The 23,104-nt window shown below is 51.1% G+C and overlaps 8 protein-coding genes across 8 annotated transcripts; 3 read left to right on the top strand and 5 right to left on the bottom strand.

Moving 5' to 3' along the window:
- Positions 1 to 529: 529 nt before the first annotated feature.
- On the bottom strand, positions 530 to 1,831 carry LTR84_003060 (uncharacterized protein; the record flags this gene model as incomplete). Its single annotated transcript, XM_064846655.1, has 1 exon — positions 530 to 1,831. One exon carries the CDS (start codon positions 1,829 to 1,831, stop codon positions 530 to 532), a length of 1,302 nt encoding a protein of 433 aa, XP_064705635.1.
- A 1,194-nt stretch (positions 1,832 to 3,025) lies between these two features.
- Positions 3,026 to 4,782, bottom strand: LTR84_003059 (uncharacterized protein; the record flags this gene model as incomplete). The annotated part of the gene is made up of 3 exons (XM_064846654.1): positions 3,026 to 4,521; positions 4,576 to 4,689; positions 4,740 to 4,782. 3 exons carry the CDS (start codon positions 4,780 to 4,782, stop codon positions 3,026 to 3,028), a joined length of 1,653 nt encoding a protein of 550 aa, XP_064705634.1.
- Positions 4,783 to 6,831: 2,049 nt separating this feature from the next.
- On the top strand, positions 6,832 to 7,597 carry LTR84_003058 (uncharacterized protein; the record flags this gene model as incomplete). Its single annotated transcript, XM_064846653.1, has 2 exons — positions 6,832 to 6,839; positions 6,952 to 7,597. 2 exons carry the CDS (start codon positions 6,832 to 6,834, stop codon positions 7,595 to 7,597), a joined length of 654 nt encoding a protein of 217 aa, XP_064705633.1.
- Positions 7,598 to 11,163: 3,566 nt separating this feature from the next.
- LTR84_003057 (uncharacterized protein) lies at positions 11,164 to 13,029 on the bottom strand (the record flags this gene model as incomplete). Its single annotated transcript, XM_064846652.1, has 1 exon — positions 11,164 to 13,029. One exon carries the CDS (start codon positions 13,027 to 13,029, stop codon positions 11,164 to 11,166), a length of 1,866 nt encoding a protein of 621 aa, XP_064705632.1.
- Positions 13,030 to 16,749: 3,720 nt separating this feature from the next.
- Positions 16,750 to 17,508, top strand: LTR84_003056 (uncharacterized protein; the record flags this gene model as incomplete). The annotated part of the gene is made up of 2 exons (XM_064846651.1): positions 16,750 to 16,816; positions 16,871 to 17,508. The coding sequence occupies 2 exons, from the start codon at positions 16,750 to 16,752 to the stop codon at positions 17,506 to 17,508; spliced, it is 705 nt and encodes a 234-aa protein (XP_064705631.1).
- Positions 17,509 to 17,625: 117 nt separating this feature from the next.
- LTR84_003055 (uncharacterized protein) lies at positions 17,626 to 19,131 on the bottom strand (the record flags this gene model as incomplete). Its single annotated transcript, XM_064846650.1, has 1 exon — positions 17,626 to 19,131. The coding sequence occupies one exon, from the start codon at positions 19,129 to 19,131 to the stop codon at positions 17,626 to 17,628; it is 1,506 nt and encodes a 501-aa protein (XP_064705630.1).
- Positions 19,132 to 19,472: 341 nt separating this feature from the next.
- LTR84_003054 (uncharacterized protein) lies at positions 19,473 to 21,034 on the bottom strand (the record flags this gene model as incomplete). The annotated part of the gene is made up of 2 exons (XM_064846649.1): positions 19,473 to 20,559; positions 20,676 to 21,034. 2 exons carry the CDS (start codon positions 21,032 to 21,034, stop codon positions 19,473 to 19,475), a joined length of 1,446 nt encoding a protein of 481 aa, XP_064705629.1.
- A 718-nt stretch (positions 21,035 to 21,752) lies between these two features.
- On the top strand, positions 21,753 to 22,520 carry LTR84_003053 (uncharacterized protein; the record flags this gene model as incomplete). The annotated part of the gene is made up of 1 exon (XM_064846648.1): positions 21,753 to 22,520. One exon carries the CDS (start codon positions 21,753 to 21,755, stop codon positions 22,518 to 22,520), a length of 768 nt encoding a protein of 255 aa, XP_064705628.1.
- Positions 22,521 to 23,104: the final 584 nt, after the last annotated feature.

Raw genomic sequence — 23,104 nt, 5'->3', positions numbered from 1 at the left:
CCGCGCCTTGTAGATTCATGTGATTGACGTCGAGCAATGTACCCTTCCGCGATATCCCTCATTATGTAGGGTCGCTTACCCGTGTCTTTGTAACCACTTCAAGGAGCGGAGCTTTCTGACTGAACTCTCGCTGCGCCTGGGTCCTCGCAACTTTCGGTCCCACCCGCGCTCGCTGCATCAGACAGCTGGCTGCTGCGAGGTTAATATGAAAACACTAACACTAGGATTCTGTCCCTTTGCCGCCAGCAATGGTGAAAAGAGAACTAGGCTTTTACCTGATACTCAGTGGGGCATCATGGATCGCCCGTGCCTCCGTGGCAGTTACGCTGCAAGAAAGACGTCCGACATGCTGGGGGAGAGCATCGCCATCCGGCTCTGCCGTGAGTGAGCAAGACCCGAAGATCAAAGATGTTTGCGAGCGCAAGACTGGCTGGCTGGCCATTTCGCAATCTTCCCACACATTCCATTATCCGTTCCGCTCGCATAACCTCTGCATCGTGTAAGGCCTTCGCTTCGATTTCCAATCTTTTCAGCTTCCCTCTCCTTCTCGCTTGGCTTTCGCTTCAGCCTCCGCTTTGTCGATCTGCTTCAGGATGAACGCGATGGTGGCGTCGCGCGCTTTCTCCAGCTGCCGGAGGCGCGAAAGCGGCATTTGTGCGTAGTCCATAGGTTGGGGTTGGGGTTTTGTTGTGGGCGTCGTTGGTGTCGCCGTTGGAGTGGCTTGGAGAGGAGGCGAGCTGGCCATGTTGGCGGTGGTGGTCACGGACGCAGACGTGGACGTGGAAGTGTCTTTCGAAGCTGAATCAGGAGCAGGTTCTCTCGGTGCAGATGACGAGAAAGGTGTTGTGTCCGGTAGAGATGAAGGCTGAGGAGCTGTCACATCTCCCTCTCCATTTTGATGGATTGAATCTGGCGCGGGATTCGATGCTGGAATGGCAGAACTCGCGGCCTCTATCATCCGCTTGTCCTCCTCATCTTTGCGCTGCTGCTGCTCCTCCTTCTTTTCCGCCAACAACGCCCTGAGTACAACGATACTCTCATCACGACGCACCAGCTGTTCCGCAAGGCGCACGCGGGTCTCCTCATCGACCTTTCTCTGCGCGTCCGTCATTTCCTTCGACACCGAACCCGGACCCGGGCTGGAACTAACGCCCACACCAGCAGGCGACGACGACGACGACAGCAACCCCACTACACCACCCACCTTCACCCTCTTACCCCCGATTCCAATTCCAATTCCATCGCCAACACTCCGCCTCCAGTTCCCAATGGCCTCGCGCGCCACATTCTCAATATGGGCAAAGCGCACCGGGCCCAGAAGAACACCACCGTACCAGCGGGCGACGACCACGGTGCCTTGGACGTCGAGCTCGTTGAGTACCTTTTCGAGCCGCTTGCCCGCGTATTTCTCGCCGTCGTCGTCCGAGTTCGTCGTGTATGTCACTCCACCACTGGTGCGCACAGTCGCAGATCCAAATCCAAGTCCAGGTCCAGGTCCAGATCCGCTCCCAGACATGGCGCCCAGCAGCGTGCGCTGCGTCGATGCGCGGCGCCACGCGGCCATGCGGTGGTCGGCGGACGCGAAGGCCGGGTCGTTCTGCAGTGTTTTGATCGTCTGCGTCGTCGATTTACTGGCATTGCCGGATTGATGACCGTCGTTGTCGTGCGGGTGGAAGTGTGCGATGAATGTCGATGAGCGGTCTGTGATCGGGGATGATTTGAAGACTTTCTGGGTTGCAGTCCGGTCTTGTGTACGGGCGACGTCCTCGCCGGTGTCAATGTCCTTGAGTCGCCGTTTGTTGTTCGTGTTCGTGTTCGTGGTGGCGCTCATCGTCGTGGCTGAGATGGGATGAAGTGGAACGCCAGTTACAAGTCCAAGTCCCGGTCCGTTCGATGGAAGAGGTGAGTTACTGGACGGTGAGTGGTGTGAATTGATCTACAGATACGTTTTCCAGTATTTTCTCATCTCGAAGAATCCATATAGCACTGGACTGGATTGATACCTCCCTCCGCCTTTAACGGGCTTCTGGTACAAGGTGTGGGTTTCAATTGAACAAGTGAAAGTTGTCTACCATCTACCAGCCTTGAGGATTGACGTCAAAACGTCGAGTTGGAGAAGCCCGCTGCGAGGCAAAAGGTTGCGAAACCTCCGTATTGGACCTGCTTTTGGATCCTGGACTCCCACTTCATAATTTGGGGACATCTCGAATCGTTGATCTTACTTTATTCGTGAAACTATCAACGGCTTGATCTGTGACAACGAATCTTGATGTACATAAGCCTAAGTACATCTGGTGGCTACCGCTACATTTACAGACCAGTAGTCTGAAGTGTACCGACTCTCCAAACGAACAAGTGCTGTGAACCCTTGCCTTTTGAGTGTTTGGTACATCGCAGATTGTCATGTTTTCTGTGGGATTGTTCGTTGCATTGCTGTGGTCTGAATTTGGAGGCACTGATAGCCTCACTCTGTTCAATCCCGGACTTGAAAAGCCGAAAGTAATCTCTGTGCATTCCTCTCCATCATGATCATCATCCTTTGAAGCTCAGCCCGAAATTAGCAACTCCTCCTTGCAAGCACCCGCCACTCCCAAAGCTTCACTGTGTACCTTCTCTGTAGGCCTCGGTCCTTGAAGCCTTGCCTGGGGGCAAATCCACCAGAAGTAGGTGAGGAGTTTCATGCTCCTTCCCAAAATCCTTGAATGCTGCCTTCACAATCCGCTTTCATCCTTCTTGTTAGAGTAGAGCCCAGAGGGGTTGACCACTGCAGAGAGGCTGCCAAGACGTTCTTGATCGATCCACCACTTCGGATAGTTTGTGGCGATAGGATAATTAATGTGGCAACCACTATTGCCTCTTACTGTAAAAGTATAAACCCAAGAGAAGCCGTATAGTATTACCGGGAATTAGTGTATCAGTCAGTTTCATGTATTTTGCGCCGTCATCATTCATCATTCGTAATTGAGTCGTGTGATTGTGCTGGATGTCATCAACTTCAGGTTGATACAATCGTTGATCGCCGAGGTCACAAGTCACCCTCAACGGAGTGACCTGGACGAATTGTTGTGGCAGTCCCAGAACGATATCTCCCTCGACACGGAGTATGAATACCTTCTTTGGGTAGACCACCAATGAACAAGGTTTCGTGCGAAGTGTCTGATCGTGTTGATGCCAAGATATGAGAAGCTACATGTTCAGGGGATGGAGTGGCGGTAACGAAACCATCAGTGCCAGGGGTCGGGGAGGTGCAGGAACTCTTTCCTGAACTTTGTGAAAAAGTGGTACCAGTTCGCTTCTTAGGTATCTCAATGTGTTGAGATATTCCACTGGCAGTTGGACTTGTTGCTTGATAACTCAAGGTCTGCTCGACTTTGTCTTTGACCAGTTTTGATACGACGGCCGTAGGTTTCTTGTGGAGTTGGGGGTGTGTAGATATCCTACTGACAGGCTTGCGTGACTTGGTCCTTTCAAAGATTGTTCTCTTGAGTCCACGTGAACCGTTCTTGTCATCGGAAATTGTGCGTTGCCTGGTCAACACTGGTTTGGCATTTGGGCCGGCTTTAGACATTGATAATTGTTGGAGCCCTTTGGTGAGGTTGCTTTGTCGATTGGCACCATTGAACTCTAGCACATCACTCCAGTCGTTACTACTCCCCTCGTCCTCCTCGTCGTCATCGTCGTCAGAGGCGACGGCGTTTTCGTTATTGCCCATCTCATCGAACTCGCAAGGTTTTTCAAGTTTGCGAAGTACTTGAGGGAGAGCCTCCTGTGATTCCATGATAGAACCCAGACCACTCATTGACGCTGTGCTGCCTTGTTGACTGACACGGCGGGAAGATGCTGGTCGACTTGTTCTTCGGACAAACTTTTGGTCTACGTCACTTGTTGGGCTGGTCATGCTCAGAGAAGACAGGTTGGAGTCCCTGCGATGATAGCCGTAGCCTTCTTTGAATGAGCTGTTGGCACTGGAAGTGGTGGAAGGACAGAAACCCCGACTGATCCTGGTACCAGTCTTGATGTCCAGATATTCTTCAGGTCTGGTAACGTAACGCCCAGCCTCAGAGCTGCGTGTGCTAGCGGCACTGGCAGTCCGAGAGTGCTGAGCTCTGTACATCCTCCAAGATGGAAGGTCAAGGCCGGCAGGTGGAAGATCCCCAAACTGATTGGCAAACAGGCCTTTGCAATCGGCAAAATGACGATCGAGATGTTCCATTTGCCACTCTGTTGTGGCATCAATTGATCTTCGGAATCGACCAAACCCACTCAACTGAGGCATTGGAGGGAGAGGCTGTTCATGAACGTTCCAGACATTGCCCTGACTGTAATTTCTTTTGAGCTCTTCGTGTGTGAGGTCGCGAGCAGTTATGTCTGGTGGACCATCGAGTGATTTGAAAGTGGTAAGGGTAGGGATGGTGGGGGAGGAGGCACATCTCATATAGATGGTAGGACGAGCCGATCGAAGGGAGCCGCTTGTTTTGCTGGGATTTGGGGAAGTGTATCTTGTGGTAATTGAGGGTGTTGCTGATTGAATTGGTCAATTTGAGTCTGGTGGAAGATTGATGAGGGTGGACTCACGACTGGGGATGTCGAATGGGGACTCTCTGGTCACCTCGTTGGTGTTCCTGTTCATTTCTTCGACGTGTTTATATTGGCGGTCCAGTTGTCGCTGTTCGCTCTTTTCGGCCGATCCTGGTTGCGGATTAGAAGAAGGCGCTGGAGTGGGAAAGAGGACTGGTTACCTCGACCTACGATCATCTTCACTAAGTTTTCCCACGCGACCATGATTGCGGTTGGTCAAAGTGGGAGGCAATTATGAGGGATGTCGTTGTGGGTGTTGAAGGCGGGGAGGAAGAAGAGGTGAAGAAGCTGGGAAAGGAGAAGGAAAACCTCACGAGCTGACTTGGTTATCGTCGACGGCGCGAATGGAGGTGGAGATTGTTCGATGAAGGCACATTAAACGGTAAGGACAAGTGAAAGTGATGCAAACAGTAAAAGCGACTTTCGTATTCATGCGTCCAAACCTGCAAACAGGCAGTTGAGCGAAAGTGGATGTGGATGCGGGGGAGAGAGTGAATACAAATGTGGGAGTGAAGGTGAGGGTGAGGGAGAGAGTGAAGGCGACGGACAAGATGGTGGTCAAGGTGGAAGTGAAAGAGAGGATGATGAGAAGGATGCAGGCGAGGCAGTGATTGCAGGACTGATACCAGTTGCCACCACCCATTGATGGCTCAGGCTGATGGTAATTGAGCTGCTCAAGAGTTCCTTCTCTATTCAGCCTTGGTGTCGATGTCGATGTCGATGTCGATGTCGTCGTTGTTTCTTCCACGATATGACCCAGCAAGAGCCACACCAACAGCAGCCCCAGGACGAGAAGCTGACCGACTTGGACTTGCGCCGTCCGAGTTATCTTTTTGATCTTTAGACCGTCACAACCAGCATCATTACACTGTTTGGCCCATTCACAATGTTCAGTGGTTGTCAAATAAATATCAATAATGAACAGCATAAAATCAACTCAACCGTAGAGATTTGAGGGTGGCAAACTTTCAACACCGCAATTCTGATGCGACGGACAGGGACATCTGGACAAAGAAGAAAGAAGTAAAGGTACTTATTTGCCATGTATCTTGGTGCTGATCCCACCAAGAGTGTTGTCTTTCCAACCCTGAGTGGTTGTCGAGGTGGTACAAAATGCGACATGCTTTGTTTTAAATCAAGGTGCGCCAGTGGGAACCAGAAATCCTTGGTTTGTGCAAGCACAGTTTGGTTTGCAACACTACCTGCTATGCTCTGGATCAACACATATATCAAATGGTACACCGACTTCTTTGGTGCATGTGTACCAGAAGGTTCCATTGGAGGGATCTCCCTGTTTACCCGGATGTACGAGTACAAGAGATACTCATGTGGAGGGAGGGGATAGGTGCATTCACTTGATGAGGTTCAACGAGCTTGTGCAACCGGAAAGATCAAACGCATACCAAGGTAAGAATCGATGTCATTCCGTTACAAGAATATCTGCTGGGCCTTTGACAGAATAGGCCGTGGCAGCCAGGTACCATACTGGTGAACCATGGAGAGAGGTTGACAACAAAAGGAAAGCAGCAAACACGACAAGAACAAGGACTCGATGCAGACCCATGGATCTCATCGAAAGTATCAAAGTGAATCTCGGAGACGAGGGAGAAATCCCCAGATCTTCATCTCCAGCACAGACGGCTTCCCGGATGATGAGCCCCCCGTCGTATTCCGGCGGTCCTTTGTGCAAACGAACCGTGACAGGTATGACAGGTGTCGTCAAGAATCTGGTCGTTTGGAACACGACTGCATGAGTTGAAGACAATCGCCAATCTTGATGGAGGACAGATCCGGGCATGGAGTGGGGTTGCCCTACCCTAACAAGCCTAACAAGTAGTTAAGCAACCCCCGTTCCCCAGGCCTGGCCGACGCCACGGTAAGCAGCCTAACTGAGGATCAACCACTAATTTAATAGGTACTTCAGGCTTGTTACTTAACTAACTCCTAGGCATGAGTGGGGTGATTTACTCAGGATCAGGCTTGGCAACTTGAAGTCATCATCCACACAGAGTTCAACTACTCCAACATCCTCGCTTCATCATTGGTGAGAGAATCAACCTCTCAACGACATCGGAACTTTGGAGAATTGAAATTTACGGCCAAGGATCTCGTCATTCGTTCAGGTACAACTTGAACGCGAAAGAGAAATCCCTTTTGTACAGAACTTCAAGTTTCATACCACCAGCCCTTCTCTACACTAGTACACAATACTCAACACTATTAATCTCAACCACTGGCAACTGGCACACAAACATGGCAACGTAAGTCTCATTACACAACATCATTTCACATATCACAGCGTTTTCCAAGACTCTTTCTAACCTGACCATCACTACATCACCAACACAATATATACTTACCACCCCAAAACAGTAACATCCACTACCACCCAACCCCACTGACGCCCAAGATTCGATCCGGACTACGCAAACAATCCGGCCTGACCATCTGGCTCACGGGACTATCCGCCAGTGGTAAATCCACCATCGCCGTAGCTCTAGAACAGGCCTTACTCCGACAACCCTACAACAAAGCCGCCTACCGCCTCGATGGCGACAACATCCGCTTCGGCCTGAACAAAGACCTGGGTTTCTCGCCCAAAGACCGCGAAGAGAATATCCGTCGCATCGCCGAGGTCGCCAAACTCTTCGCCGACTCGGCCACCATCGCCATCACCAGCTTCATCAGCCCATACCGAGGAGATCGCGATTTGGCCCGCCAGCTCCACGAGGCTGAGAGACCCGGTGGCGATGCCGGCGTGCCCTTTGTCGAGGTCTGGATCGATGTCCCCGTCGAGGTCGCCGAGCAACGTGATCCAAAAGGTCTGTACAAGAAGGCTCGTGAGGGCAAGATCCCCGAGTTCACCGGTATCAGTGCTCCCTATGAGGAGCCCCTGAAGCCTGAGATCCATATCCACAGCGACAAGACGAGCGTTGAAGATGCCGTCAAGATCATCGTCAAATATCTCGAAGACAAGGGATATTTGAGCACTCCTGAAGCAGTCGACGACGAGTCTTAGAGTCGTGTACATAGGTTGAAAACGAATATTGATCGGACTCGGAACAACCGAAAGTAGATATAATCTAGACAGATGGATATGGTCGGTATATACAGTCATCATTCATTGTCTTTCTCCACGTCACCTCACGAAGTCTGATCACTCCTCCCCTTCCTCCTATCCCCATCCACACCCTTTCCCCATTCGCCAGCTTTCTTCCCCCACTTCATCATCCCCCAAGCGTGCTGCCACCCGAGCTTCGGAGGTGGCTCCATACTCGTGCGAAACGGACTGGCACCATGTCTAAACAGCACATCATCACCGCTGGTCTCGGCTCTCACATCCGAGTCCACCTTCCCGCGACTCGTACCCTGGCCAAAGTCTTCAGAACCCTCCCTGTCGCCAGCCGCAGACCGCTCTAAGATCCTGTCGTTCTCGTTCTCGCTCTCCCACTCCCGGCCCTCCCTCCCAACAGGCCGCCACCACTCGTCGACATCTCTCCCCGCACCACGCTCATCCCACCATCGCCGTCCACACATCTCCCACAACCGACTTCTCGCCCTCTTGTACGCAAACCGCTCGTCTTCGCCCGTCATCGCACTCGTCTGCGTGAAGTCCGGGCCCTGTCGTAACTCGTGCTCCGACATCCCTGCCGGACCGACATCGAGATTGATTCTCCCCGACGACATCCCCTGGCTGCGGCCGTTGCCGTACGTGGGGCCGAAATCCGCGTCTTCGTCCGCCAGCACAGACCGCAGAGATGGCGATTGCAGAGAGCGTGTGAATGACGGCTGGGATGGGATCGACGCCGCGTTGTTGCTGTCTGTGTAGGACGTGATGTTGGGGCGGAACGGCGCCGTCGAGTCCTGGTACATCTCCGAAAACGCTTCCGAGATGATGGAGTCGTTGTCGCTGTCTCCTTCAGACAGTAGTCCACTGGGATTGGCGCTGCCATTTGCGGAATTTATTTTCCGTCTCTTCTCCGGGAAGAACAGTTTGTCTGGTGGTGCTTCAGCCTCGACCAGCAGACGACATCGCGCCTCGTAGAGTGCGTCCAGCAGTGTGATAAATCTCCGTGCCTCGTTTTTCTGCAGCACCGTTAGGACCGGCACTTCGGTGAGGATCACCGTGTGGAATGTCGAGCATAGTGATACATAGTCCGCGGGGCCGAGATAGCTTTCGCATAGGGATGAGAACGATGCCTTGAGAACCCCAGAATTGGTATGCAGTAGGTGCAATTGGCGTGCGTAGATCGTCAAGCTTCGTGGCGTCCAAATGTCGGATGGGTTAAGGGAGAGGATGTCTTGCTGAAGTGATGTAGTCGAAGTCTCTGTCCCGGGTAGCGCGATATGGTAGTGCTGTGGAGAGTCTGATGACAACTCCGTGTCTGTCGTGAGAGCTTTTGTACTTGCTTCCGCAAGCGAAGTCGTCTTCTCAATCACATCCGGCGCTGAGAAATCCACCTCGGTGATATCTTCATCATCAACATCTGCCACGGCTTCCTCATCCCCTCCCATGTCCCGCCTCCAATCCCTTTCCCCCTCCATCTCCCACACCTCACACCGTGCCTTCAGCACATCCAGAAACATTCCGAAATCGCTTTTCGCCTGCAGATCACCCTCGCTTTGCCGCCTTGCACCCCAACCCAGACCCCAAAACCCACCACCACTACCACCACCATTCATCCCCCTCCCACCACCAAACTCAATCCCCGCAGCCTTGCTCAACTCGTCCGGCATGCGATTCGAACTCGCGATCAACACGCCGCCGAGGTGGAAAAACGCCGTCAAGAACGAATTCACCAACTTGGACGCCGTGCGATCTGGCATCTGGAACTCGTCGAGAAACAGGATCGGACTGTCACTGATGGTCTCCTTGGCGAGGCTGAGCACGACATGTTCGTTCTCGGAGATGCCGGTACCGGACCCGAAGAGCCAGAACCCGGCGCCACCATCCTGCCCAGTATTCGCCCGCGTTTCAAGGCGCTCGATCCGCGTCGCCTCGATACGCCGGTACAGGTCCAGCATGAACGTGTTGAAGTGCCAGCGGCGCTTCTTGCGCGACGGCAGCGAACTGTACAGTAGGTCGAGCAGCATGGATTTTCCGCGCCCGACTTCCCCGTAGAGCAACATGCCCTGAGGCGACGAGATCGACAACGCCGAGCTATGCAGCGGCGCCGTGCGCGTCAACGCCAGCGTCTCGGCCGGGTACGCCTTGATCAGCGCCGCGAGACTGAAACCCTTGTTGGGCCCGCCTCGCGTTCTCCCCCTCCCGGACGACTCCTCACCCTGTTGCTCGTCGACATCCTCTGCGGCCTTGGATCTCGCCTGCCGGTCCCGGACGCCATTCCTCCGTGCAATCCGTTCCAGGCGGTACCGATACTCGACCTCGGGTGCGTAGTCCTTCAGGCGGAAATAGAGTTTCTGCAGTTGAAGCGCTAGTCGGTGTTGAGCCGGGTCCGGTCTGATTTTTTTCGTCGACACCAGTGCACGGTATAGGACTAGTGGGTTCGTTATGCTCAGACTGAGGTTGGTGGCTGCCAGATTTGATGGTGCCGAGGGCATTGGATCTGGCCGAGAGTGTGGGGTGTCCAATGCTGGGTTGTCGGGTTTGGTGGAAGGTGAGGTGTAAGAGCGCGCGGAGTGGTCAGATAGGGTGGGTTTCTACGGTAGGGTCTATTTGAAACATCAAGATATATGTACAATGCGAGGGATATCGGTTTCAAGGATGCATAAAGGAATGGACATGGGTGATCTGAAACGGTGATCTCATTAAGAAGCTTTTGATATCAGCGTCTCGTCGTCTTATGGTGCAACGTAGTAGCGGTACGGTGAGCCCTACAGACCACCAGCGTAGCAAGGCTGAGGATTCTGGCCAATTAGAAATCAAAAATAACGTCCAGCAAGGCTGCGATATTCATTCACTCCTGATCTTAGGGGACAGTGAATCCTCGTCCCCTAAACAGGGTTTCCTACTCAGCAGTGAATATCTAGCCAGCGCGGCCCCGCCCCGCACCTCTGAGGAATAAATATCAAAGTCACCAAATCATCTCACAATTAGGCCATAAGCTCAATGTCACACGGCGAACAGATGGCGCGGTGGTCAATGGCAGAGTTTCGCCGATGATACTATCCCTATAGCATACTACGTCGACCAACTGCCTGCTCTGGTGCGAGGAGGGGTCTTTCGGGGCCTTATCCAGAGCGGTGTCCGGTGGAAGGGAGGCAGAACCACCCCTTTCTGCGAGTATAGCCTAGAAACCAACCTTCTTCCTCGGGGGTGTAGAGTTTTCTCTTCGGTGAGTTTACTTCGGGCCTACTGTGATCCGAAGATGTTTCTTGTGCGTTTGTAGGCTTTCTTTCCAATCTTTTTTTTACTTATATTTGTGTGTGTTTGTGTGGGTAGAGAAAAGGGAGGTGAACAGAGAAACATGTCGGCGATGCTGTATGCGTGTCTCGAACCCTTACAGGCATCGTCCATCGTTGTTCGTGCTGAAATGTGCACCCTGACTGCCGATTGTGACCAGCAAGATTCCGCCGTAGCAAGAATGCTCGACACCAGGGATCAAATTAAGAGAACCATCGCCCTTACCGTTTGTATGTCGTTCCGTAGTTGATATTGACGTTGAAAGTTATATTGGCACCAGCCACTAAAGCCTCCTTGCCGAGCTGGGCAAACGTTCCAATCACTTCGGTGGCGCTTGTCGCAGCAGACGCACGGCGTGGTCTGCGAACCAGCTCGTTGCCTGCCAGAGACCGAATGTCGCTTTCGACCAGACTGCGTCCCCGGCCATGCTTGGCTCGTGGCTTCTTAAGACGACTTGCATCGCTCTTGGGGTCACCCCTGGCACTGGCTGCTGAGTCTCCCACCTCGTCAATATTAAATCTGGGAAGACTCTGGGGAATCTTGTTCGCCATCCGTGCACTGGGCCCAACAATTCGACTATCCTTTGCCTGCTGTGGAGTAGAATCGCTATCACTTGCAGTCTGCTCTTCCGAATCCGAAGAAATCGTTATGTATTGCTTGGAATCCTTGACCTTCGGCTTGTCTTTGACCAATTTGACGTGCATTTTCTGAACTGGAAGTTTTCTATTTCGCTTCAATAGATCAAGCGTTTCCTTGAAGCGCGATCCTGGATGGGAGTTGAAATCTATGCCGGTCTCGACATCCTCTTCGGTTTCCGCCTCCTCGCTCCCACTTCCGACTTCTTCTTCACTTTCATCTTCATCCTCGTCGTCATCATTGTCATCATCGTGCTCCTTGTCTTCTTCTTCGGTCTCCTCTTCGCATGGACTTTCGGAACCATCGCCATCGTCGTCGCTGCTACTCTCGGGAACCGTATAATCTTCGTCCTCATTCTCATCGTTATCATCGTCCACTGATTCATCCTCGCTCTCATTGACTTTTGCTCTGTATAGAATATGAGAACTTCCTGTAGCTTTATATTTGGTCCTGGAGCCAGGCTTAGAAGGAGTCTCATCGAAAAAATCATGCTTGTCGGAGAACCTCGATTCTAGAGGGGCACTGGCAGGCAGTGTCTCTTCCATTTCTCTAAACTTTCCTTTTCCAGATCCGGGTGGTGCAGTCTTTGGTCTGTCCCTGGATCTGAGTGGATACCTATGAGCTGGTTGCCTGGGGGGCGTTGAAAGGCACTGCGTTGTATCGTTCTTAGAAGGTGTAGGATTTTTCCGCGAGTTGAGGGTTGTGCCCACTGCCATGGGTCGTCTGTCGTTCTTCTCCAAGTGAGCCACGGTGAGGTCGTTTGTATCTTCGGTCAAAAGTTCAGCTATCCCGAGAAAGTTGGGGCGAGTAGGTATATCAAAATCTCGTGGGCAATCCACTCGTACCATATTCTCTTCCCAGTCGCAATGATTATGGTGGCGCTGCCAGTCGTCCTTGCGGAAGAAGTCTTTCAAGTCCTTAGGGAATTGGCCTTTCAAGTCATTCTGGAAGGACTCTAGTGCGCGTTGCCACGTATCTTTGAGTTCACCTGCGCCCTCGTTCGAAGTGTCGTAAGGGAGATCAAGCATCCATGTATAAACAAGCTCGACAATAACAAGTGCAAACTTGAATTCGACGTGAAACCATTCGAGGTGTAATTCCACCTTTCCACATCGACAATCATGCAAATCTTTAGCGCGATGTTCCAAAATCTTCTGGACAATCTTCTCGCATCTTAGTGCTCCATGAAACCGGGGTGTACGAAGACTTTCGATAGGTGTGATTCGACAGTTTTTGATAGCATCGGGACGTGCCCAACCTGTATCGCCAGAAGAACCGATCTTGATATATCCTTTTTTCTGCTCTTGTAACACGTAGACAAATCCTTTTGCCACAGTTTTCTTCCCTTCGAATGGCCTTGCTATGTACTGAAGAAGTGCTTTTGCGGTGTTGTGTGTGTTCCTATCTAAATATTGCCAGTAAGGCGTTGTAGAATCACTCTCCTTTGACATTGTGTTCGTACCTAACACTTTCTGTGAATATATCACGTTGAAAAGATTGAGAAAGACGCAACACAAGTGGAAATAGTCTTTGGACGTAAATTGCTCACCGCCCCTTGAAGGTATCATGAACCACCAAGCATGCGGAACAATGGATGGTACATGAGACCGCGCTCTCCTCGCAGTGGCTATGTGGTTCAGAAGCTGCTTGGTCAAAATGAGGAGGCCGGTGGAATTGGGGGCTATTTCGCTGCCTTTTGCTACTCAGAGACTCATCGATGCAAGCACCGGGTCCGCATGCTCTGTCCAGTCCATGTCATTAGAGCCACTTGAGCCACATCAGACACAAGCTGCCTAAGCTGTCTCATATGCGGACACTCGTGCGCCATTTGCAATAGCTCGCACCGAGCACAAGGCGTTGTCATTCAAGGCAAACTCGAACAATATCCACCGAGAGTGTATTCATTGGTCGTCATGAATCACGGCCAGGTTGAAGCTATGTCCTAGATTTCCGACATGACTCGAAATGCTGCAGCTGAGGGTCAATCTCGCTAAGATTGTGTCGGAGAATGGCTGTTGGATGACTTAGCCGCGCTCGTCATGTCCAAAGTGAATCGGCTACTCCGTATGTGGGCAGGGGCAGGCAAACCATTGCATCTTCCCCCGCCGGGATGAGCCAGGGTCTGGATCAAAATATGCTGCAGAAGGGGCTGGGCGCTGAGCAAGAATGTTGTAAGCTATCTTTCATGGACAGGTTCGGTTAATAATGCAGAAGAAAAGTGCAGATTGCAGTTGATAACCGCGGGAAGGAGACATATCGCTAGGCGTGAACCATGACGGCAAGGCCGGTTGAAGCATTGATCAGTCAAGGCGGAATGTGAAGACAATGTCCTCCGCCAAATGTACTTTTGACATCCATGGGGACCACGAGTGTCAGGGCAGGTGGAGGTGTGTTGATCACGAGACTGGATAGTCGCTACCCCTGAGTTGTGCATGAATAGCGATGTGTGGCGCTGGGCGATGTCACCACGCTGTACAGAATATCCCTACAAGTACATAAGCGCCAGACTCCAGCCACAGTCTCTGCAGAGCGAATGCGGATGGTGCCGGTCTCCAGAACAGACGACAGGCAAGGCAGATACATTCCTCCATATCGGGCGACATGTTGACTGGTTTGATCCAAGAGTCAGGTGATCGAGGCTGCTGGTACAGATCTGCAGAACCGCTTGTTGTCAGCAGATGCATTCGATGACGCCGAGTCGAAACTCGGTTGCGTGCCAGTGCATCTTGCTCGACAAACAAGAGTGCTCCACAAACTATGATGTCTGGCTATTGAAAGGTTGAAAGACGGAACGAGCAAAGCCAGGTCTCATCAGGTCGTTTGGCCTACTTAGCTGAGCATGGATCAGTGATCTTATCCCTCATACACCTGGTCGACGTCATGGGAGATGTAACAATCAATAGCGATAACAGTGGGAAAGTTGATGCGATAGAGCTGGTCTTCTTCCCCTACGAAGTCCTCAATGTCGGCCAAAATAGCCTCAATCCAGAAGTGTGAGGAGTAGGATACATAGGTTAAGAGCGATCAACATAATTTCCACCGATTTGAGGCTCTCACCACTAGTGAAGCACAGGCCGTTGATGGCAGATGGAGATCCTTCGTAGCAATCAGAGATAAAACACCAAAAACGACATGGGGATTCGGGGGAGGAGTGCATGATTCTTCTCATTGAGGAAGGTGTGCCGACTCTCCCAGGGCAACATTGCATAAATAAGACGTTGAAAACATTGGAGCCCTGTTATCAAAGCTGAGACGGGCCCGTGCCCTCAAGCAACTATTGGATTGTTTCCACAAAGCGATGGGGATAGTTTGGTTATCACTGCTTTTGCCAACTGTAGTCCCTATTGGAACGTCAAGATTCGACAAGGTGAAGCGAGTGACAGACTTCTGACATAACCACATCTCAAAACAAGTCTTGATGACCAGGCCCGTTGATGACCCAAGAGAGTCCAATTTTGAGCTTCTTCACTCGATCGCCAATGGCTCCTGTTGGCGAACTCCTCGATGAAGGACATGAAAGCATTGTCTTTCTGCAGAGCTAATGAATTTGCCGGATGAATCTACTCACGAACTCATCTTTCTCGCACGAACTACTGCACGAACTCAACAAAAATGATCGACGATTGTTGATTCGAGTAGGCAAGGCTTTGGTCCGAGCTTTAATTAGCCGCTCATTCTTACAGCACAGACGCCTCGGCGTTTGATCCTGAAAGCCCCTCAAGGTCAGAGTTTCCCTGTTGACGTCAGTTCACTTGCTGGTTTTCATCTGCTGGCGTCTGCCAAACCTGACGGAAACTGTATCCTTGGGTTAGTTTAACAGTAAGTGGGCCCGATGCGTCTGTGAACTTCGTACCACTGTTAGAACTGTGCATGAACTCCAAGCACGGTTCATTCAATCGTTGTCTGAGAAGATTGATATTTGAAGAAGACTCTACCCTGTGCAGGACACTGCTCGCTCAGACGGCAGCACACTCCCAATTGACCAACGCAATCCACTATCAGTCATGTTGTCGAATTTTATGAAGCGCCGGACCAGGACAAACAGCCCTCAATGTCCTAAGTCGCTCAATCAACGAAGAATCGTCTTCTGTGATTGGGGCTGGCATGGACGGTCGAGCACAAATGATGGATGGAGCTTCTCTTATGTTGATGAGGCTGAATTCAGTCCTGAAGAAGACTTAGGGTGTTACAAGAGAATAACACCAGACAAGTGTCTAGCGACCTTATCCAGGTTCGCCGAGTCGCAGCTGAAGAAAAATTCCAATATCAAACGTTCGAAAGGATGGTGGGTATTTGATATACCTGCCTGTGACTACCCTCACTAAATCTGTGACCAGGCAATTCGTGTGTGTCATCGAAGATGGTAACCAGCACACCGTGCCCGTGAACAGGCAAGACAGAACACCAAGGACAATGTTGCTTTTCGAGCGAAGTATTCCCTGTCCTTGTACAGGAGGCCATCAACAATGCCGTGAGAGAAAAGAGATCAAAGACATGAAGGCTCTAGAAATTGAACCTTCAAGCAAAACCATTGGCTACGACACCCCTCCCCCGCAGTACCGCAGCCGGTTCTCAACCTTAGACACCTTGTATGAGGACGACAAGACACCTGTCCGACACAAGGAAGAGATATCATAACTTGGAGAAGCTGATTACCTGCTCAAGTTTTGCTAAGAGCATTATTCTCTGGCAAGGACAACCACTTGCTGTTAATGAACGAGATGACATAGAAATGATACCAATGAACGTCATTAGCTGGTGCAATTCATGGCCGTTGGTGCAATCCTGGAATTCGTAGCTTAAGATAATCTGATCTCCACCATAAATTTCATGTTTAATGTTTGACGTCCATCCTGTCGCGGTTTGAAATTATGACCGCCCTCCTCATGCAGTCACTCCAGAGATCCTCCAGATCCTGGGGCACACAGGTGCAACAAGGCTGGCTTCAGCCTCGTGCATAGCAGGAAGAATGATGATCCGGTCGGCTTATCTTCGGGTAGAAGCGATGCGGGCACATTATTGAATCTCGACAGAAACAACTCCCCTCAGTGACAGAACCATAGAGAATTGTGTAAATTGCATGTACGCATTGTCTGGAGACTTTTGGGTAAAACGCTTGCTCTATTCTCTTGCAACAGCCCTTATTCGTTGTCGCGGTACAAAGTCCCGCCATGGGGCTTGAAGAACAAAAGGAAGAGCGAGAAGTTCTCGACTCGATCTTCCCCGACGAAATTACAGGTATGTCGTAGCCGTGTGTCGTCCCTATGTCCCTCTACTGACAGCAGTACATAGATGTCTCTGACACGTCATACCGGATATCCATCACGCTCGAAGTACCAAATGATGGGTCCGACGAAGATGCCGAACCACCAGTCATTCTACTCAATGTGGTTTACCCAGAAGCGTATCCTGATGTTGGCCCTTATCTGGACATCACATCTCCGCCCAATGCATACAAACATCCTGAGCTAGATGTCTCCGAGGACAAGGCTGAACTACTGCAAGCTCTTGCGCCGACCATTGAAGATTCGCTGGGCATGGCAATGGTCTTCACGCTAGTCACCACCTTGAAAGAGAGTGCGGAGAACATGATCACTGAAAGACTGCAGAAAGCAGAAGCTATTCGGGATCAAGTACTGCGGAAGAAAGAAGAGGAGGAGAATCGCAGATTCCACGGTAGTCTGGTGACGAAAGAACGGTTCTTGGAGTGGAGAGAAAACTTTAAGAAGGAGATGCAGGAGAAAGAACGTAGACAGAAGGAAGAAGAAGAGGCGGAAGACAAAAAGAAAAAGACCGGTGCCAGGTCTGACGAGAAGAAGCTGACGGGAAAACAACTCTGGGAGCGCGGACTTGTCGGAAAGGGTGACGAAGACGACGCTGAGGGTGAAGATGCTGTTGAAGCAGTGGAAAAGCTGCAAATCAAAGAATAACCGACCATCCTCGGCGGACAAGGGTCAATCACTTCGTGTGCGCTCGGAAGCACGTCAAAGCTGCTTCTTTGAGCGTTGTGTGCTTCAAGGTAAGCCAAGTCATCTATGGCATACCGTCTATGCTACAGGACCACCATTTCTGTCCACGACAGGTTGGAAATACCTCTTCCGGAAAGGATTAAGCTCATCGGCAGTTCCATCAAGAGAGAGCTTCTCCATCACCTCCCCAATCTCGATCGGTCCACGGAGCCTCTCATACACAAGCAATCGGCGGCTCCACTTATTGAAGCGCTGTATGCATTCATGTTTGAGTTCGAGGTGAGTATGTGAAGGGATCACCGTGGGAACTTCCTGGCCGAACTCATCTTCATTGGCACTAGGCATCCAGAATGCGATTCGGCCACCATCAACGAGTGTCCTAGCTGCGAAGTCCAGGATGTCATCCAGCATCCGCATGAAGGAATATGGCTTCTTTGGTGGGATATACCCAGGCAATGTGTAGCCAGGTACTCCCCCTATCAGGTGGACTTGATGAGTCGATCCCTGTGTTGACGATGGGTTTACTCCACCGCACTCTGCTGGTGGCATGAGGCCTTTCCTCGTGCCCAGCACCCTCAAACCTTCTCTGACTCCGTAAGGAGGGTCACAAATAATTCCATCCAGCCATCTGGCATCTTTCAGATGATTAAGTCCTTTTACAATCCGAAAAGGTGTATTTGTCAAATCCGAAGTCACACAGTCCCCAAAGAGATGTTGCAAAGAATACTTCTTGAAGTTCGCACCAACTCCTGTGTCGATTCCAATGCCTTTTCCCTTGAAACTGCGCCCATCAATGTCCGATCCAAAAGACATCGCTCCCAACTCGGCAGCCGCAATCATGAACCCACCAGTCCCGACAAAAGGATCCATGAACAATTTCCCCGGAGAAGCCAGTGCCAGAGTAGCAGTGACCAGGGCCAACTCGGCATCCATCGAAGTGGTCGAGATATACGGCCGCTTCTTCAAATCGTGCTTGTCCTTCAGATACCTCCGGGAATCCCCCAGCTTTCGCCCAAGAAACACTTCTCTGAATTTCGTGCCCGCGATCTCATCAAACATCCCATCCCCGACCTCACCTTCCCCATCCGGCCCCTGACCCGTAGTCCCAGGCGCAAGCCACAACTCCATGATCGTAAACTCGACCTCTGGATCCTTCATGCGAATCTTCCCCTCCAACCCCAGATACTTGAACCCATTAATCAACTCCCTCTGCACCGCCAAACTGCGCGTACTCCCATAGCAATCGACCGAAAACCTAAAAGTCGAGCGCCGAAACCTCTCCGAGAACCCGTCCCCACGCCCCCTCAGAGTCTCATGCAGGGAGTCATAATCCCGCCCTCTCGCCCACAATTCGTAAATACTCTTGGCGAGCACGGAGCGCTTGAAGAATGCGCGCACGACCTCATCCACGCGCTCGGCGGAATGACCGGCACGGTCGAGGTCCGGAAACCGAACCACGCAGAACGGTGACTTCGGCTTGTACGATACGATTTCACAGCTGAGTCCTGCCAGCCGTGACAAGGCTTCGATTTCGGGGCGGCGGAAGGATTCGTGCGCTTGCGCGAACCGGATCACGTACTCCATTCTGTAGCGGGCGGCCGAGCCATGAAACCTTGGGTTTTCTGTCGGTCTTTCTGGGGAGGATGAGAACGATTGGCCCGTTCTATGATCGGTTTGTGTTTTGACTGAGAGTGAAACGGTAAATGCGATTGAGCGAACAATGGAACAAATCTAAACGGGAAGAATTTATATGTCTTGGCAGCATGAGGTTCGTCACTGGCCACTTACAGTACGTCCAACGGGAGCTTAGATTACACTATTCTGCTCCACGACCACGACTATTCGCACAATGTGAGGCTCAAAATATTATAATGTTGGTAATGCTTCGGGTGTCTCGACATTTCTCTCTCAACACTTGCTCCCGTTTACAATCCTCCCGAACCCCATTTGGCAGTTAGATCCTTGAGCAGGGCGCCATACAACGTCCGGCGTGGCCTTGGAGGTTGTGGAGGGCCGAACGAGGCGGCGCGTACTGCTTGTCTTGTCTTATGTGGAGTGGGTGTTGTTTTATTGGACGTTTCACTCCGTTTTACATCCTCGGCTCTCAAAGTAGCCTCCTTCGCTTTGGCATTCCGAGTGGCAATCCGAGTAGCAATTTCATTAGAGCCCGGACGATCTGAACTAATTAATCGAGGACTCGTGGACTGTCGCTCGCGCGTGGAATGGTCGGAGACTGGTGATCGAGAACTTGAAAACTTGCCCCTGTCATCGTCGGGCTTGGGGTAGGTGAATGATGTTTGGTTCCCGGCTTTCCCCTCCTCAATCCTTGTCTGATTAGCCCAGGGGGTTTTTGAAGATTTGTTTTTTCGTGGTAGTTTCGCAAACCCTGGAAGCTTATCGGCCGATGTCTGATCAACCCCATAGACTCCCGCAGCCTTGTTTCTTCTCGGTTGTGTTTTCAACAAGCAAGATTGCTGGGCATCCTCGGCCATCGTCTGATAATACCGAGAGAACTGGGCATAATCCTGAGAGGTATGGGCAGTCATTTCGTTTGCCACCAACCAGTCAGTCCCCCAACCCTCATCGATCCCTGTTTGATCAGTAACAGACGCTTCTGGAGCCCTCTCTTTTGTGGATACCTTGCGTGTGTCTTCGATCTTGCTTCCATCTCCATCTCCGGCACTGTCGCTGTCGCTATCGCTATCACTCCAGTCTTCACTATATATTACCGAAAGATTGTCTTTCCCACTCGGATCAAGTTTATCCAGTTCTGTGGCATCAATGACTGATTCCGCATAAGAGCTGGTCTCTTCCAAGAATCTCTGAAGCGTGACACCGGCGCTGCCACTTTCCTGTTTCAGTTGCGACACTTGAAGCCGGAGCAGTGCTATCTCTTCGACCAAGCCACTGATTTGCTGTGTGTCTTGCTTGATGTTTTCCGTATCTGCCTTGATGGCTGTTGTTTGAACCTTGATTTCGTTCGTATCTTCCTTCACCGCGGCTAGAAGTTGACTATGAAACTCTCAGTATGGTATGGATCACTCAATCTAAAACTCGTAGAGTTGACATGGAATCACAGCCAGGTCCAAGGAAAAGCTTTGATGCGTGCGGTGATGGCAGATACTCACATAGAAGCCATATCCAATGCCACATCGATGCACGATTTATGGCTTTCCAAAGACGATCGAAGCTTGTTGACTTCGTCCCGTTCAGTGAGATTCCACCGAATTCTGCCTGTCTTCTTGAGTCTTAACTTGTCCATCAGCCGGATGATCTCGCCAGAAATCTCATCACAGCTCTTCACAACGGCGAGTAATGTCGTGGGGAAAGTCACTTTGTCCGCATCATCCCGCACCACACCCAAACATAACGCCAACGAAGTTAGTTCCCTGAGGACGGCTTCCATGTCTTTCCGCGCCTCACGCACGCTGGAGATGAACCGAGGGACTTCCACTGAAGCCTTAGAGATCGTGCCTATCGCGGCCATACAGGCGGTGGTGATTGACAGTGGGTCCATATTGGATTCCCATTTGTACGGCCATTCAATGATTGATCCTCTATGACAGACAGCTCGAGTTGAGAAGTCAAGGTTGACACGAGGTTATTCTTCTATCAGGCTGAGGATGAGGCTGAGCCTTGCTACCCCACTCTTCTGGCCCCCATTCTCATCTGCTCCGGATTCAGCAGGCTGTCTTATTCGAGTCATTCTAGCGAGGTCTTGACGGCCAAAGATGCACAGGTTTTTGGTTTGCTTCTTCTTGGTGTTCTGAACTCCTGTTTGGAGTTCGATAAATTCAGCTCCACCATGTGGCAGAACTCAACACCACCAGAACCAGGCTTAAGCAGTGATGAGTCTAGATTACCGTCGAAAACAGTTACATTTAGGAAATTAGGGAGGTATCTAGATACTTTGGGAAGGTATTTAGGACTGACAGGGTGATTAGGCAACTCGTCGGGGGCGGCCAGGACTTGTGCCGAGGTTAAAACCCTGCTTAGCTAAGGCACCTGAGGCTGATTTTCAATTCGCCTTGCCGGGAGCCTTGTGAGCCTTGTCCTTCAATTCATTCCCCTCCTGATATTCGAAACACTCAACTCTTTCTGCTCTCTTGAATCTGATACTGAGTACTTATCTGTCTTCATATCAATCCAGTTAAGTCAATCTATACCAGATTATTTTCCGCGGATATCTAGACAATCTCGGCAAGATGGACGAAGACGCCAAACTGATCCAAGAACACTCCCCGGCACACCCAGGCTCGACGGATAGCGACCAAGAAACCAACGATTTCAAACCATCATGCCCCTTCTGTGTGATAGCCAAGACGTACCCACCAGTGTCGCCATTGTCAGCAGCAGGCTCATCAGATCTAGACTCGACCAAACTCGACCCTCCATCATTCGTGCTCTTCTCAAATGCACACGTCATAGCATTTCTAGACATCATGCCTCTGACACGAGGCCATGTTCTGGTCGCGCCACGCAAACATCGCGTCAAAATCGGGCATCTGAGTAGCGACGAGAGCGCCGAGATTGGCCGTGTCCTGCCCGTCATCGTACGCTCGGTGCTCAAGTCGGTGCTGCCTGACATTCCGCACGACGAGGTCGATTACAATGTCGTCCAGAATAATGGGCCTGGAGCCGCCCAGGTCGTCCCTCATGTCCATTTCCATGTTATTCCTCGCCCGCCGTTGAATTACTCTTATCCACCTCTGGCTCGATCGGCCAATGCTCCCTCCACTCCCAAGCATGGAAAGTATCCACCGAACGAAGTTCCTCCAGCAAGGGCACGTAATGCCGTCATCTTCGGGCGTGGCACCCGCGAAGACCTCGACGAGGAGGAATCGGAGATCCTGATCGAGGAGATTCGACAGAATATCAAGGACGAATTTGACTCCCAAGCGGCAGCATCTTCATTGGAGAACTTAGATCTTTCTTCGGATCCGAAAAGTCGAAAAGGCGGCTGGAAGGTCTGAAGTCTCAAAGACGTCTTTGGTCATTCCATGTGGATGATGCTCTGCGATCGATCCGGGCCCAAGCATGAGCCGACACGATCTTCGGGCTGGCAAGAAGGGCTGTTCATCAGATTGCCACTAAGGCCCAATCCAACTATCTGTCTGAACAGCCAGCCTCCAACACTCGACCTCCAATGAAGCATATCAAGCAGGTTTCACACTCTACACAAACGAACCGATCCATTTTCAAGCAGCTCCTCGAGATGGATTTCCATTGACATCGCATCCTAGCCGCCGACTCTGCATGGGCAGTCATCAGCATTCGAACATCTTCCATACCAGCCAGCCTTCCATCAAGACAGCCTTCCATCTACTCCAGACCAGGTTTGATTTCTCCGCGAATCGACGACTCTTCATGTTCATTCACCAAAAGACAGACAGACAGAAATTCTCACAGGTATACATGTATGTATGTATGATGACACACGAATGCATGTTATAGGACTATATTATAGCATCTAGACATCTAGCCGGAGAACAGAAAGATAAACAGATAAATCTAGAGTAATATGTACACATTTATACACCCACCTATCCACCCACTT

Source organism: Exophiala bonariae, assembly GCF_035927105.1.
Source record: "Exophiala bonariae strain CCFEE 5792 chromosome Unknown scaffold_15, whole genome shotgun sequence".
Taxonomy (NCBI): Eukaryota; Fungi; Ascomycota; class Eurotiomycetes; order Chaetothyriales; family Herpotrichiellaceae; genus Exophiala; species Exophiala bonariae.
Note: the sequence above shows the minus strand (reverse complement) of the source record. Positions and strands in the feature narration are given on the sequence as shown.